Source organism: Prionailurus bengalensis, chromosome E4 (assembly GCF_016509475.1).
Source record: "Prionailurus bengalensis isolate Pbe53 chromosome E4, Fcat_Pben_1.1_paternal_pri, whole genome shotgun sequence".
Classification (NCBI taxonomy): Eukaryota; Metazoa; Chordata; class Mammalia; order Carnivora; family Felidae; genus Prionailurus; species Prionailurus bengalensis.
The window spans coordinates 68,849,793-68,866,066 of NC_057360.1; the positions used below are offsets into that span (position 1 = coordinate 68,849,793).

Consider the following 16,274-nt stretch of genomic DNA (forward strand, 5'->3'; position numbering starts at 1 on the left):
GAGAATAATAAGTTAGGGATTCAAGACTTTCCTAGTTAGGTATCTTGTGGGCCCTTGTTAGAAAGTTGCTTTGTTTTTTGGAAGAAAAGAATTATAATTTTGTAGGTGTCAGGTCCTAATTTAATGTTCTAGATGATTTTCAGGTTTCTGTTTCCTAGGGGTAGGCAGAGGAAGGAATTCCCTAGTGCTGATGGGAAAATAAACCACCCTTATAGAAAAGAATTTGGGGTTTAGAAACATGTTGTGCCACATGAGAGATGAAATACTCGATGTAATTTACTTCCTGTATTTCTTTATGGTGATTAAGTCATTGAGACTAGAGTTTGACAGTAGTTTTTTGTGCCTGTTTGCAGTATGAGTCAGTAGAGGTTTTTGTGACCTCTGCAGCAATCTTGCTTCCTGTGAACCCAGGAGTGGACTTGTTAAGGAACACTACTCTGAGAAAACCAGTGCTTCCTAATTCAGATGCTGCCTCAGGACAGGGAGTCTTGTTCCCCTTTCCTCCTCTTCCTGTGTAAGACCCACTCTGTGCTCTGCTTGATAAGGTAGTGTCCTTAGCTTTTATTTGGCTGTAACTAAAATTTTAATAGATACATTGTCCCAGTTAGGGGTAGACTTCAGTATCAGTCAGTCAGTCCCTATTTTATAATCCCCAAGTAATTGAAGACTGACCCCCCCCCCCCCTTAAGCAGAAGTTATTCTGTTTCAGCAATGAGTACACGTCACCTGTTTCTAGAAACTAAAACCAATATATTATTTTGGATGTCATTCCCAATTTGTGTATTAGGCATTTGGGAAAGCAAAATGTTTTGTTTTTTTTAACTAATTTTTTTTTTTAATGTTTATTTTTGAGAGACAGAGAAAGAACAAGAGAAAGCAGGGGAGGGGAAGGGGGGGAGGGGGGGGAGGGGAGGGGAGGGTGCGGATTCTGAAGCAGGCTCCAGGCTCCGAGCTGTCTGCACAGAGCCAGAGACGGGGCTCCAACCCATGAGCAGCGAGATCATGACCTGAGCCGAAGTCAGGCCCCAACCGACTGAGCCACCTCAGGAGGCACCCCGCAAAATGGTTTTTGGTTTTGGGGTTTTTGTTTGTTTTTGTTTTTTTAGTACTGCTTGATTGTATTGTATACTATTTCTAAATAATCTGGAAATGAACTCCCATCTCCTAAGAATTAACTTCTTTTGACTAAGCTTTTCTGGATTTAACTTAAAAAGTGAATCTTATTGATCATATGAATGGGGTTTTGGCTCTTCTGTAATCTGATTTGTTGTTGTAATAGTAATTTTGAAATATCATGAGCTGATTTATCCAAATAGACTATACCCACTGAAAACAGAACTGTAGAGAGTTTGCAGGAGAGGACTGACAGGTAGATAAACTGTGGCTCATTTTTCTTGGCCACCAATAAATAGCTTGTCCATTTTATACAGAATTTTAAGGTTGGCTTTTTAAAAAATAAATTTTATTTTCAACCTTAACAGTGCTTCTGATTTTGATCCTCTTGTTCCGAGTCCAAGGTCGTAGGTTAAAATTGGCGCGAAAAAGTTAGCAGGTTATTTATAAAATTTGTGAAGAGCAAAGATGGTGACTGTATGGCTTTTGCCAATTTGTTCCTATTATTGGTGAGGTTTTTTTTTTTTTATGCGTTTGATTGTACAAAGTTCATATTTCTTTTGTATGAGTACCTTCAAGCTTTTAGTTGTAATTAATTTGAAGTCTTATTTCCTGAATTCAGATAATCATTTCTTTCTGTATCATGGTTACCCTTTATGAACTGGCCTTCCCAGTCATTTATCAGATGTCTTTTGTACGTATCTAGGTTATATGGACTTACTGTGTACTTTATTTTTTTTTTAATTTTTTTTTTTCTTAATGTTTATATTTATTTTTGAGACAGAGAGAGACAGAGCATGAGCAGGGAAGGGGCAGAGAGAGAGGGAGACACAGAATCGGAAGCAGGCTCCAGGCTCTGAGCCATCAGCACAGAGCCCGATGCGGGGCTCGAACTCACAGACTGTAAGATCATGACCTGAGCCGAAGTCGGACGCTCAGCCGACTGAGCCACCCAGGCGCCCCCTTACTGTGTACTTTAAAAAGAAGTCCTGGATCAAATCTTCTTGTGAGTGGAAATCATACATGGCTTGTTGGGACGAATACTGGGTATTATATGTAAGTGATGAATCCCTAAATTCTACTTCTGAAATCATTATTACACTATTTAACCAACTTGGATGTAAATTTAAAAAAGAAAGAAAGAAAGAAAGAAATCATACATGCCTGTCAAAGAACATGTATATTTTACCTCAGTTGTATTTGACTAATATTTTCTTTAACCTAGTGGCTTAGAGTAGAGATCAATGAGGCAAGCAGAGTGAATTGGGCTCTTGAGTTTTGGCCAAGAAATGCTCAAGCCATCGTGGTGGAATGGAATGAGTACGGGCTTTGGAGCCAGCATCTACTATTGTTAGCTGAGTGAATGACTTCATTCAAATTTCTTAATTTCACCAAGTTAATTTCCATATCTGTAAAATAGGAAAAGGACCCTATCTTCTTGCTTTGTTGTATGGATTAAATAAATATTTAGTGCATTAAATTTAATGCATTAAAATTCTCAGTGAATGTTAGATCTTTTCTTTTTCTTCAGAGCATTACAATTTGGGTAACAGTTACCAAGAAGTATTTTAAAATTTACAATTTTCAGCTCACACAATAAGCAGCTTGGTTTGGGATGATTATGATTTGGCTGAAAAAAAGCAGGAGTGTTGGCTGCCACATAGTTCTTAATATTCCAGGATCTGAAGAAAAATACCTGTTGATGTGTGAGCATCTCTGGTACCTCTAGACTACTAATCAATTTAGTAAACAGAGGAGATAACTGTGGTGAACATAGTGTACTGCTTTAGCCTGTGTCAAGTTGGAGAATTAAACTGCGTGCTAATGGTAATCACTACCAACTGCTTAGTTGTATCTAAGCCTTTCATACTGTCTCAAAGACTGGTAAAAATTGACCAGTGTTTAAAATGCAGTTAAGGGGCGCCTGGGTGGCTCAGTTGGTTAAGCATCCGACTTCGGCTCAGGTCATGATCTCGCGGTCCATGAGTTCAAGCCCCGCATCAGGCTCTGTGCTGACAGCTCAGAGCCTGGAGCCTGTTTCAAATTCTGTGTCTCCCTCTCTCTCTGACCCTCCCCCATTCATGCTGTCTCTCCCTGTCTCAAAAATAAATAAACGTTTAAAAAAAAATTTTTTTAATTAAATAAATAAATAAATAAATAAATAAATAAATAAATAAAATGCAGTTAAGTGTATTCAGTGGACTTAAATGAGCATGATGTCTGAACGAAAGTTGAAAAAATACAGTCTCCCCTGCCACGATTAAACATAGAACCTAGTGAGCTTCAGTTTGAAATTCATAGTTTGTCTCTTGTGGAAATGTATTGAATAAGTGGAAAATGGACTATTTTCTTGGCCCCATTTATCACAGACACGATGATTTCTCTTATGTCCTAAAATAGTACAGTACCTAGATCTGGAGACCTCTGATGGGCTTCTGTTAAGTACGACTTACTGTGACTGAGATATTACAACATCATCCACTTGAAGCTTAGCTTGGCAAAGTGTAGGGTTTTCCTGTGTAGTTTGTAAATTATTGAATGCCTTTTGCTAGTGGCCAGTACTGCCTATTTCAGATTTACCTCAGTATTTGTTTTCTGAAAACAGAAATTAATATCAGATTGCTCAGGAAAACTTCTTTTACAGACTGAAATCTTTGGGTAGGGCATAGATTATTTTTCTCTGTATTCTCTAGACTCTAGAAGCTTTAGCAGTTGGAAAAATGAGGGTTTTGTGAGAGATCCTGAAGGAAGTCCGTACAATTATGATTTGAGTTTCAGAAGCCCAAATGAGGCAGGTATTTGGGGTGGTTTATTGATAGGAGAGGTCGATTGAAAAATAAGGACACCCCCTCCCCCTTGTTATTCCTTGTTCCTGTTTAAAAAGAACTTATTTCCTTAAACAAAGATCCTAGCGTAAGGGTCCTCCAGCGGGTACATGTCTAAAACAATTACTACCGTTCCCCTTCTCTTTGGTTTGCTTGGGTTTCTTCCCCACCACTTTCTGACCTTTTATGAGTACGTTTGAGAGATGAAAACTCTTTATAAAGTGATTGGAGACAGTCTCTCTAAAACAGAAAAAGGAAAATTAGGAGAAAGTTTCAAACATGTCTAGAGTCTCGATCAGTCTATAGAAGGACATAGGTGGTGTGGTAAATGGTTTATGGTGGGTGGGACGTTGGCTGGAGTCTGAGGAGGAAGAGTTCTAGGCTGGGACACAGGAAAATGAGTATTGCAGCCTCACTATGGCTAGGCCTAAACCATTACACATTGTTCAGTTGTGGTAAAATATACGTAACAAGGACCTAACCCATTTTTATGGAGTGTACACGTGCTGTCATGACTACTTTGCTCGGAAACCGTGCTGTGATTTGTGCTAGATGTGGGTTCAGCTGCCCCGAGTGGTGTGAGTGGTGTGAATCTGCGTATACCTACCTGTGGGACAGCTCCAGGAACAGATCTCCAAGGAACACGTCTCCTGTCTTACCGATGTCTGTTCTTTAGCACTAGCAGTCGGGTTTATTTGTAATTTGGAACATGTTTTGTCATTGATGCTGTGATTTCCTGTCCTGGATGTTGGCTTTGGAAGCTAAACAGTTAAAGCATCATGATTTCAGAGGAAACTAGCTCTCATGAATGAAGGCAAAGTTTGGCACTAGGCCAGAATAATGGGGGGCAGTTAGGGTGGGGAGACTAACTGACTTTTGTACCACAAATGACATTTAAAAAATTAAGAGATAATTCCATGTCCTGAGGTTATAAACCGGCTTCAACTGGTTTCCCCCCCCTTCTGCCCCCGCTAGGCATCATGGGTAAAAGTAAGCATCCCCCTGTTTCTTTTGTTTAATGTAACAGTACGCCATGTGATTGGCAGGGCAGTGCCCGCTTGGAGACCGGGTTTATGCAGGTCTCTCAAGGGGGCTGGCACGTATGGGGTCGTCCCTGTGCTATAGAAAAAGCCTTTCTTACGATAGAAAAGAGAAAGGGAGCCTCTCCCCACCTCCTCCCCCCAAAGCCCCCACAAAAACAAAAACCTAAACCCATCTTTTATTCCTTCTTTTCCTCCTTTTTCTGTCCTCCCTCCCCCCATCCCCTTCTTGTCTCCAGCTTTCCTGGCAGCTAGAGGAGGGAGCAGAAAAATGTATACCTGTAAGTACTTTTAACTGTCCTTGCTCCCCCCTCCCTTTTTTCTTTATCTAAAAGCAGAAACTCAGCATTGCTCTGAGTTCTTCACAGCCTTTTCCTGACTGTGTGTAGAAGGTGATATGCTGAGGTTTCTAATGGGATTGAAATAATAAATACTGTTGCTTTTTACAATTTGTTGTGGAGTAATTGTTTCTCATACAGAGCTCCTTTCGGTTTGGATCCTCAGTCGTTCTGCTTCATCCTTTTGCTGTAATGGTCTCTGGCTTCTAGTTTTCTTTGAGCTGAAGCTATAAGAAGGATATTATGCTAAGGTTTCCTTTTTCTTTCTTTTTGAAAAAAATTTCTTTTGTCTGTAGCAGTGATGGTTCTACTCCCCCTTACCCTCACTTACTCCCCCCCCCTTTCCATGTCAGCTTCAACCCTGCTCTGTGAATGGAGTCAGCCAGCTGACTGAGTGCTGGCATCACGCCAGCGGCTGCAAAGCAGTGAGAATGTGCGCGCGCTCGCGTGTGTAAGTGTGTACAGAACACAAAGGGAGAGGCCTGCAGCCTAGGAAATCACAGGCTATTATATAAGGAAGTCTGCGTCATCTCTGCTTACTTGGGCCGATGGACAAGGAAAAGGGGACGGTTTAGAGCAAGAAAAATACCCGTTTGATACACACACACACACACACACACACACACACACACACACACATTTTTTTCCTTGCAGTCTTTAAATAAAATTAGATTTTTTTGTTGTGGCAAAATGAGAGGGAGCTTGTCTGTCCGAGTGACAGTGACTGTGTTCCTAGTGGAGCTAGTAACTCTTCTGGGAGGTGAAGCAGTCTGTTCCGCATCTGTTTTCCTGCCTCCATTTAGAGATGTGCCTGCTCAATGAAGAAGGGTCCCCAAAAGAGAGATGCTGCCTGGATTTAACAGCTGTAATTTGTTAAGATACCTCCCCCCCCCCCCCCAAAAAAAATGTTTCTAATCATTCCAGATTGCCGAGGGTCCAGGAGTGGATGGCCATGGGGGTGCTCTTAGGAGACACAAAAAGCCATATAATAGAGCAAATAATATCGGCTAACTACTCCTTGAGCAACCCCCCCCCATTTCCTCTTTTATTTCTTATTATTGTTCTATTTAGTGTATTATAAAAATGCAGTGTTCTCCCCTGCCATGTGCTGCGGAGTTAGAGTTATACAAAAGGAAAGTGAGGTAGCACATGGAAAGAAGGAAAAAAATCTAAGCTTCCAGACTTTGCAAGTGTTGCAGTTTAGAGATTCACTTGGAATGATTGTATGTTTCATTGGTTATTAGGAGCTCAACATTCAGTTAGAAATTATATTTCAATTTACCACCAATTTACTCTGGTGTCTTTTTTCTCAGTTTCTCTTTATGTGCTTCCTGGCTGTGATACATACATGAAGCGGCTCTTGTGTTAGGTGGAGTGTGAAATAAAGTGTATTAATGAATAAAAGAGGGACATGCTGTTACAGTTGTTTTATGTGAGTTTATTTTTATTTCTTATCTGACCATTCAGAATAATGGTGCTGATATGCAATAATCAAGTAGGGAGAGTTTGGAATGGGAGGAAGCTTTTGAAGTACTTTATCCTATAGTAAGGTTTGTCAGGTTGCAGTCTAGAGGAAGCTCCTTAATTCAGTCTTTTTGTTATAGCCTATGAATTTGTCCTCTTGCCACATTTTTACATCCAACAATCTTTGAGTATATGTATATTTTTCCCTTTGGCATATGAATTTTGGTGCAAGTGTTAAGAGGTGCACTCTGATCTGTGTCTCCCTCTCTCTCTGCTCCTCCCCTACACTCTGTCTCAAAAAAAAATAATAATAATAATACATTAAACAAAAATTATAAAACAAAAAAAGGGGGGTGTCTGGGTGGCCCGGTCGATTAAGTGTCTGACTTCGGCTCAGGTCATGATCTCGCAGCTTATGAGTTCGAGCCCCACGTTGGGCTCTGTGCTGACAGCTCAGAGCCTGGAGCCTGCTTCAGATTCTGTGTCTCCCTCTCTTTCTGGCCCTACCCTGCTCACACTCTGTCTCTCTCTTTCTCAAAATCAAAATAATAAACATTCAAAAACACAAACAAAAAGACGTGCATATGAGGTTATACTTTTTTGTGTCTTATCTTTTAATGTTTATTTTTTGAGAGAGAGAACACAAACAGGGGAAGGGCAGTGAGCAAGACAGAGACAGATGATCCAAAGCAGTCTCCACACTGAGAGCAGAAAGCCCGATGTGGGGCTCAACCGGGAGATCATTGACCTGAGTCGAAGTCGGATGGGGATGCTTAGCAGACTGAGCCACCCAGGCGCCCTGAGGTTATACTTTCTTTAAGGGTTGCTGGGTGGGATTTACCAGAGTAGCTGGCCTGAGCTCATTTCCTAGGCTGCCCCCAGTTATATTCCCCCCAGATAGCTGGGGCCACTCTTTTTCTTTTCCTTTATAAATGAGTTAAGGGAGATTGTTTCCCAGTCGGTTGAATCCTGGGAGACAAAACAGTATCAGACCAGCCTAGCTCAAACCTCGAGACCAAAGATTCAGAGTTGTGAGATTCCCTGGTTCTTAGAAATAATAATTACCGGGGCGCCTGGGTGGCGCAGTTGGTTAAGCGTCCGACTTCAGCCAGGTCACGATCTCGCGGTCCGGGAGTTCGAGCCCCGCGTCGGGCTCTGGGCTGATGGCTCAGAGCCTGGAGCCTGTTTCCGATTCTGTGTCTCCCTCGCTCTCTGCCCCTCCCCCGTTCATGCTCTGTCTCTCTCTGTCCCAAAAATAAATAAACGTTGAAAAAAAAATTAAAAAAAAAAAAAAGAAATAATAATTACCTTTTTAAGTTGATGCTATTTTTAAATTCTATTTGGTAATGTTTTTTCCCATGGGGAATAACCATTTTACATGTGTGTATGTGTGGTGTTATGCTTACCTCTTACATTGGTTTATATTAAATATAAAGAGAACTGAAGATGTAAAGTTTATTTCACCCCTTACCATCATCTCTAATTTAAGATTCTGTCTGTATTGTGATGCTTGCTTATTGGACCGATAAGTTTTAAAAAAGATCTTTTGCAGCCTTTTATTTCTAACTTTTTTCCTGGTGCCTGGAAGCAGATTAGTAGGGATAATCTTACGATTAGGTAGTTATAATCAGTGAGGCATAAGTTAATACATTCTATTAATGGAAAGACTTTGTGTTTCTTCTCATAGGCCCTAGTTATTGTTTAGGAGTGGATGAAGAGTCGTTTTGAAGGATGCGTGGAATCTGTCCTTTGACCATCTCTGTCTCTATCACTTGTTTTAAGTGATGTCTGGCAGAATTTTCTTTATATGTCAGAACTCTTGTACTGATTTATTATAATATGTGCTAGCATAACTATTATTATTTTTTCTGACTTATTATAAGAGGGTGGGGGGGAGGATTGCTTACCTCCTATTCATTAGGCTTTTAGGCAACACACCCTAACTTGTCATATTTAAGCATAGAGGCCTTTATGATCCTTGGTGTACAATAACTGAACACTGTCACCTAAAGCTGGATCACCTAAGTTCTTGCATTCAGTGAAGTTAATGTGGTAGTTAATGTGGTAAACTCAGTGAAACAGAAGAAACGCTATAAGAGCAAGTAAATAGCAACCGGCTTTGCGTTCTTATTCAGAATAACTGTCTCACCAGTTTGGATCAAAAAACCAAAAATGCCAATATAGATAGATACTACATAATATGATGATTAAGAATATGGACCTTGGCTCAGTCAGTTGAGCATCCGACTTCAGCTCAGGTCATGGTCTTGCATAGTGGGTTTGAACCCTGCATCGGGCTCTGTGCTAACAAAGAGCTCAGAGCCTGGAGCCTGCTTCAGATACTGTGTCTCCCTCTCTCCCCCTCCCCTGCCCATGCTCGCTCGCTCTCGCTCTCTCTCTCTCTCTCTCTCTCTCTGTCTCTCAAAAATAAATCAATGTTAAAAAGGAAAAAAAAATGGCCATTGAAGTAAGAGAGACCTTTGTGTTTGAATTAGGCTTAACTATTTACAGACTGTGAGACCTTGGAAAGTTATGTAGTTTATCTGTTTTCTGTAAAAGGATAATTACTAAAATTTAAAACTCTCCTATAAAGGGCTTAAATGAGATAAGGTATTATAAAGCACTTTAGAGCTTAGCCAATAAGAACTCAGTGAATGTTAACAACTGTTACTGATATTCTGTCTGTTGGGTTTACTGCTGTTTTCAGTGCTCTTACTAGTTTCTTTTAGCCAGTCTGTGGCTACCTCTATTTTTTATTTTCGTGATGTATTTTGATTAAGAGTGGGTTTATCAACCTACACATTGGAAGAGTTTAGATCAGAAGTCAGCAAACTACTGATTGTTTTTGTAAATAAAATTTTATTGGAACACAGCCACACATATTTCCTTACAACAATGGAATTGAATAGATGGCCCACAAAGTCTGTAAAATATTTACTATCTGGGGTGCCTGAGGGGCTCAGTGGGTTAAGTGTCCAACTTCGACTCAGGTCCTGATCTCTTGGTTCATGAGTTTGAGCCCCACGTCAAGCTCCGTGCTGACAACTCAGAGCCTGGAGTCTGTTTTGTATTCTGTGTCTCCCTCTCTCTCTCTGCCCCTCCCCTCTGCACGCTCTCTCTCTGTCTCTCTCTCTCTCAAAAATAAATAAACATTAAAAAATTTTTTTTAAAGTGGAGCCTGAGTGGCTCAGTTGATTAAGCATCCGACTTCGGCTCAGGTCATGATCTCGTGGGTTGAGTACGAGCCCCAGGTGGGAATCTGTGCTGACAGCTTCGAGCATGGAGCCTGCTTCCAATTGTGTGTCTCCCTCTTTCTCTCCACCCCTCCCCCACTCATGCTCTTTATCTGGCTCTCATAAGTAAACATTAAAAAAATTTTTAATAAATAAATTAAATTAAATATTTATTATCTGGCCCTTGACAGAAGCAAGCTTGCAGACCCGTGGTCTAGGTCTAGATCACTTTTCCTAGAAAAGTGAGCCAGGAAGGAAGTTCTAGAAATCCAAAGGGAGGTAATTAAAATTGACTAAACTTAAATGAACTAGAAGGAGTGGGTTTTTGGTATGGGATTTTGTAGCCTGGCGGATAGCAGAAGGAAGATACGTTGACATAGCTGATATGAATTAAGGTGAAGGAAAGTAACGTTTGGAGTTGGTTAGATAATAGTATTGGGGCATTTCATATGGTGGTATTAAAGAGCAGTACAGACAAGAAGGCTTTGCCACCAAGTAGTTTGCATTGAACCTGGGAGATAGGGGCGCCGGGCTGGCTCAGTTGGTGGAGCATGCAACTCTTGACCTTGGAGTTGTGAGTTTGAGCCCCACGTTGGGCATAGAGCTTACATTTTCAAAAATCTGGAAAATACATGAATTGGTAGGTTTCTTTATTAAACATGTGTATTAGTTGTCAGAGTGTGGTCTGTGGATTCCTTGGGATTCCTGAGAGCGTTTCGGAGAGTCTTGAGATCAAAACTGTTTTCTAGTAATACAAAGGCTTTTTTTGTTTGTTTGTTTGATTTTGCCTTTTTCACTGTGTTGACATTTGCACTGATGATCCAGAAGCAGTGGTCAGTAAAACTGCTGGTACCTTTGCATGAATCGGAGCAGTGGCATGAAACTATACTAATATTCATTGTATTCTTCACTGCTGTACAGTTTAAACTTGCAGTTTGAAAAGAAAGATGCAGTTTCACTTGAAGAGTATTTTGATGGAGTGGAAATAAACTTTACTTTATCATGACCTTTCAGAACATGGCTTTTGAATATTTTGTGTGATAAAGTGGGAAATGCTCATGAAGCCCTTCTGCTGTGTACTGAACTACAGTGGTCTCAAGGAAAAGGACAGTCGAGTCGCAGGCTAACTAGCTGCTTTCTTCGTAGAACCGTTCCTACTCGATGAAAGAATAATCAACACACTGTGGTCTGTAGACTTGGGTATTTGACAGACATTCTTGAAAACTTACAAGAACAACTTGATTATGTTTGTGCCCGGTGATAAAAGTAGAATAAAAATTAAACCAGAGTTTGACAGCTCAGAACTTACTTTTATGATGAGATCAGTGGTGACATTACCCAGTATGATTCGTTTTTATATTGTATAATGAAATATGTCAGCACTTGAAATGTACATGACTTAGTGGGCCAGAATTTTTCCAGATGACAAATGCATGATGTAACAAAATCACGTGTGGGTAAAAGATCTATTCAAAGTGTGAGATAAGATGGACCAATGGATTTTAATGTTACAGTGTGAAAAGTTCATTGATAAGGTTTCAGATTTCAAATTGCAACTAACCCTTGGAAACAGTTTTGTTAATTGAGGTAAAAGTCACATAACATAGAATTAACCATTTTAACTTGTATGATTCAGTGGCATTTAACACAGTTGCAGTGTTGGGCAACTACCACCTAAATCAAATCCCACAACAGTTTCATCACCCCAAAAGGAAACCTGTACCCACTAAGCCATCACTACCCATTTCTCCTTCCCTCAGCATCTGGCAACCACTAATGTGCTTCCTATCTTTTTTTTTTTTAATTTTTTTTTCAACGTTTTTATTTATTTTTGGGACAGAGAGAGACAGAGCATGAACGGGGGAGAGGCAGAGAGAGAGGGAGACACAGAATCGGAAACAGGCTCCAGGCTCCGAGCCATCAGCCCAGAGCCCGACACGGGGCTCGAACTCCCGGACCGCGAGATCGTGACCTGGCTGAAGTCGGACGCTTAACCGACTGCGCCACCCAGGCGCCCCAATGTGCTTCCTATCTTGATGGAGTATCTGTTCCGGATATTTTACACCCATGGAATCCTAGGACACATGTGACCTTTCGTGTCTGGTTCCTTTCACGTAGCATGTTCTTGAGGTTCATTCATGTTGTAGTGTTTATCAGTACTTTATTCCTTTTCACATCTGAGTAACATTCCACTTCAGGAATATACCACATTTGGCTTGTCCGTGCATCAGTTGATGGACATTACAGTTTTTTCCACCTTTTTGGCTACTGTAAATATTACTGCTATACACATTTTTCTATACGTTTTTGACCGAATCCCTGTTTTCAGTTCTTTTGGATATTTACCTATATAAATGGAGTTGCTGAGTCATGTGATAATTCTAACTTTTTGAAGAACCACCAAGCCATTTTCCAAAGCAACTGTACCATTTTATGTTCCTACCAGCAATGTGCAGTTCTAGGATTCCAGTTTCTCCACATCCTCAACACTTACTATTTCCTGCCCTTTTTATTACAGCCATCTTAATGGGTGTGAGTTGGTACCTCATTGTGGTCTTAATTTGCATTTCTCTAATGACTAATGATCTTTGCATGTGCTTATTAGCCATTAATATATCTTCTTGTTCAAGTCCTTTGTCTGCATCTATCGAGCTTTGAGTATATCAAAGACGAAGGAATCCACAGTTCTGATCATTTGAAAAGATTGCTAGAATACCCTTCTCTGGTATCAGTATGAACTCTTAAGTTTTAATTTATATACCTGTTTATGTACACGTGTGCACATACAGAGATAGAAACAGATGTGTGTGTGCTTGTGCGTGTACACGGATTTCCTTTTTCTGAGAGGACTTGGAAGCAGTTACGCCACCATAGCAATGAGCACACGTGACACCAGGTCTTGTTTTCTAAATGCTATTGTCTGGGGGAAGAAACTCGAGTTCCTTGGAGAAGTGACTTAGGGCAAAGGAAAAACGTCCTTTGGACCTGAAACATGACGTGGCTACCAGAAGAGAATGAAATGCTAAAACAAACAAACAAACAAACAAACAAACAAAATGGTGTACCAACTTGAAGGAGCTTTCAACACCGGATCTGGGACAATTTGAAGAACAAAATAAGTAATGATAGTAACAGATTATAACCCATGGGATAAAATAAATATCCCTAAGCCCATGGTGCTGCAAATAAATATTTGAATAAATAAATACGAGACAGCCATGTATTATAGTAAAATTCAAATTAATAAACATAGAAGGAATGATGGAAACATTAGGCAGATACTAATAACTGTTACAGGCAAGAATTGTCTGTGAATGCTAAAGTTAGTCGGTGGAAGTTGGATGCAAAATGAGATTTTGCGTAGCCTCAGAGTATCTCTTCAGAGTAACGTTCAGTGGAGAAACCTGTCAGACCCACCTCCATCAAGTGATTACAGTTAACATCGTCATAATGCAACATGGTGACATCATGTGCTTGCTGAGAGGATACACTGAGAAGGGTACAGTATTGCTTTTGTGCTATTTTTGTCAAAAATACGTAACTTCAATCTAATGAGAAAACATCACATTAACCCAAATTTGGGGGCATTTTACAAAAGGGCTGGCTGCAAAAGTGTGAATGTGAAGAAAGAATAAAAACTGTCACAGTTAGGAGGAGAGATGTTGGAGATCCACAAGAGCAGTGTCGGGCTGCAGACTGAATGTGGAAGCAGGTATGGGAACCCAGCTGTCTGGGGTTAATGAAGCCAGACATTAATGAGATTTGCAAAAAAATGTGAAATAGTGCCACTCTTCTCACTGTACTGTTCTCTTTTTTGAGAAAATAGTTGTTGTTTTTTCTTATAAAGGATATGTCACTCATGTTAACTTGGAATGTGGGCTTTTTTTTTTTAATGAACTAACATTTTTTAAATTCTGTTTTAATTTCTAATATAGTGACTGTTGATAGCTCTAGCCACAAGCAAAATCTCTTTGGAGCCACTGATTTTTTTTTTTTTTTTTTTTTTACATTTATTTATTTTTGAGAGACAGAGACAGAGCACAAGTGGGGGAGGGGCAGAGAGAGAGGGGGAGACACAGAATCCGAAGCAGGCTCCAGGCTCTGAGCTGTCAGCACAGAGCCCGATGTGGGACTCGAACACACGAACTGCAAGATCATGACCTGAGCTCAACTGGCTGAGCCACCCAGGCGCCCCTGGAGCCACTGATTTTTAAAAGTGTCCTCTTAAAGGGATCCTGAGACCAAAAAGTTTTGTGAGCCAGGAGAGTGTGCATGATAACTGCAACAAAGACCCCCCCAAATAGGATGGCCCAGACAAGATACAAAGTATCTCTTTCGTGTACTTGCCTGATGTCCACGGTTCTTGTTGCTGTATTGCTTCATGTGATAAGCTCAGGAATCGAGTTTCTCTGTCATGAACTTTTCTGCTGATGCCCAGGACAGTGGTTCGCATGCTTTAGCGTACATAGTCACCTCCTGGTGTTGTTAAAACACTGCTGCTAGTCCCCATCCCCAGCAGTTCTTTTTCTTTTTTTCTTTTCAATGTTTTTTTGGGGGGAGGCAGGGGGAGAGTGAGCACGCATGCGCCCGCGAGTGAGCAGGGAAGGGGCAGAGAGGAAGAGGGAGAGAGAATCCTAAGCAGGCTCTGCCCTGACAATGCAGAGCCTTATGTGGGGCTCGATCCCACAAACTGTGAGAACATGACCTGAGCCAAAATCGAGTTATACGCTTAACCAACTGAGCCACCCAGGCCTCCCTTTTGGGGGATTTTTAACTTACCTGACAGTAGGTGATGTAGCAGTGAATAATGTAGACCAGTCTTTCACTCCACAGACTTTAAAATTCAGTGGAGGGAGAAAACCGACAATAAGCAAATGCAAAAACAAAATAAAAACAGAAAGCAGAAACAAAACAAAACAAAACCACGTAGTGGAGTGCGCCTGGCTGGCTTAGTTGGAGGAGCATGTGATTCTTGATTTCAGGGTTGTGAGTTTGAGCTCCGTGTTGAGTAGAGATTACTTAAAAATAAAATATTAAAAAAAAACGAGTTTGGGTGTCGTTTGTAGTTTTAAATAGTCGGATCCATGCTGTTCTACCTAAGAAGAGCTAAGACAGTTTCTAATTCAATGTCATATATGTATGTAATTCTTGCTGCTTTAATTTGGAGAAGTGAGTCTTGCCTCAGCAGGAAGTTGATAAAAGGGAATTGTACTTTTCTTTGAATCCCAGCTCCTTTCTTTAAGCTTGATGCTTTTGCAGCAGCTTTAGGAATATTTGCAGTAATCTGCCAGCATCTCTGTAGTTGTGTCAGATTGTTTTCTCTGATTGGCCAGATTTATTTCCAGTTTGCCAGATATCGTTAGTATAATAAGCACTTTAGAGTCAGATATGTTGTGTTTCTATCCTATTGGGAGAGTAGGGTGGTCTCTTTTGATTCTGTGTTATCTAAATCTCCTCTTAATGGAAAATTGTTAATAGAGATCCACATCGATGCTCTTGGTCACACCTTTACTATTCCACCAGTTCCTGGATCCTAGAGATTGCTACCACTGGAACTGTGTGGAAGCAGTCTCTGAAGTGCTCCAGTGAGGGGTGCCCAGGTAGCTCAGTTGGTTGAGCATCCGACTCTTGATTTCAGCTCAGGTAATGATCCCGAGGTCATGGGATCAAGCCCCATGTCGGGCTCTGCACTGAGCATCGAGCCTGCTTGAGATTCTCTCTCTCCCTCTGCCCCTCTCTTCCCCTCCTGTGCACAGATCTCACCCTCTCAATAAACAAAGAAACAAAATGATCCAATGAAATGGTACATTTGGAGATAATTTCACTCTTTGTAGCATCTAAGATGAAACCTGTTGTGTAGCCATTTTGTTATCCCTTAGGGGCTCTTACCCCCATCTGAGGAATCGGTTTCAGAGTTTGGTTTATATGTGTGTAAATTCCTTTTGGGAGCTGAAATAGGTTACGTTCTGGGAAAGTGCAGAGTTAATTGCCGGGAGTGATTGGCAATAGGAGGCATTAGGTAGCTGGGAAGGAACTCAGCTTTCTAGTTTGCATCTGGGTGGCTTGGGTAGCTTGAAGATGTGCAGGACAGGACCATTGCTTGGCAGGGCCTGCAAGTGCAGTGTGCTTCCGGTTTGGTGGCAGATAAATGGCTGTTCGTTCTGCTGCACGGCTGCAGGGAGAAGGCACAAGCCCCCGGTCTCTGAGGCACTGGTGAGATAGATAGAATTTGCACGTATGAGTGTGTCTGTCCCTTTGAAG

The 16,274-nt window shown here is 41.0% G+C and overlaps 1 protein-coding gene across 3 annotated transcripts in view; it reads left to right on the forward strand.

Moving 5' to 3' along the window:
* The window catches only part of GATAD2B (GATA zinc finger domain containing 2B), an 88,056-nt gene that overhangs the window by 27,372 nt on the left and 44,410 nt on the right, over positions 1 to 16,274 (forward strand). The window contains exon 1 of one of the 3 annotated variants that reach the window (XM_043567794.1): positions 5,239 to 5,259. The exons of 1 other annotated variant lie outside the window; for it this stretch is intronic. Coding sequence is in view for 1 of the 2 variants with exons in the window: in XM_043567792.1 (XP_043423727.1) it covers positions 13,673 to 13,725 (53 nt within the window). In the remaining variant the exon portion in view is untranslated. Of the gene's footprint in view, positions 1 to 5,238; positions 5,260 to 12,663; positions 13,726 to 16,274 lie in introns of those variants that run through there. One more of the 3 variants, XM_043567792.1, reaches the window with a different exon arrangement.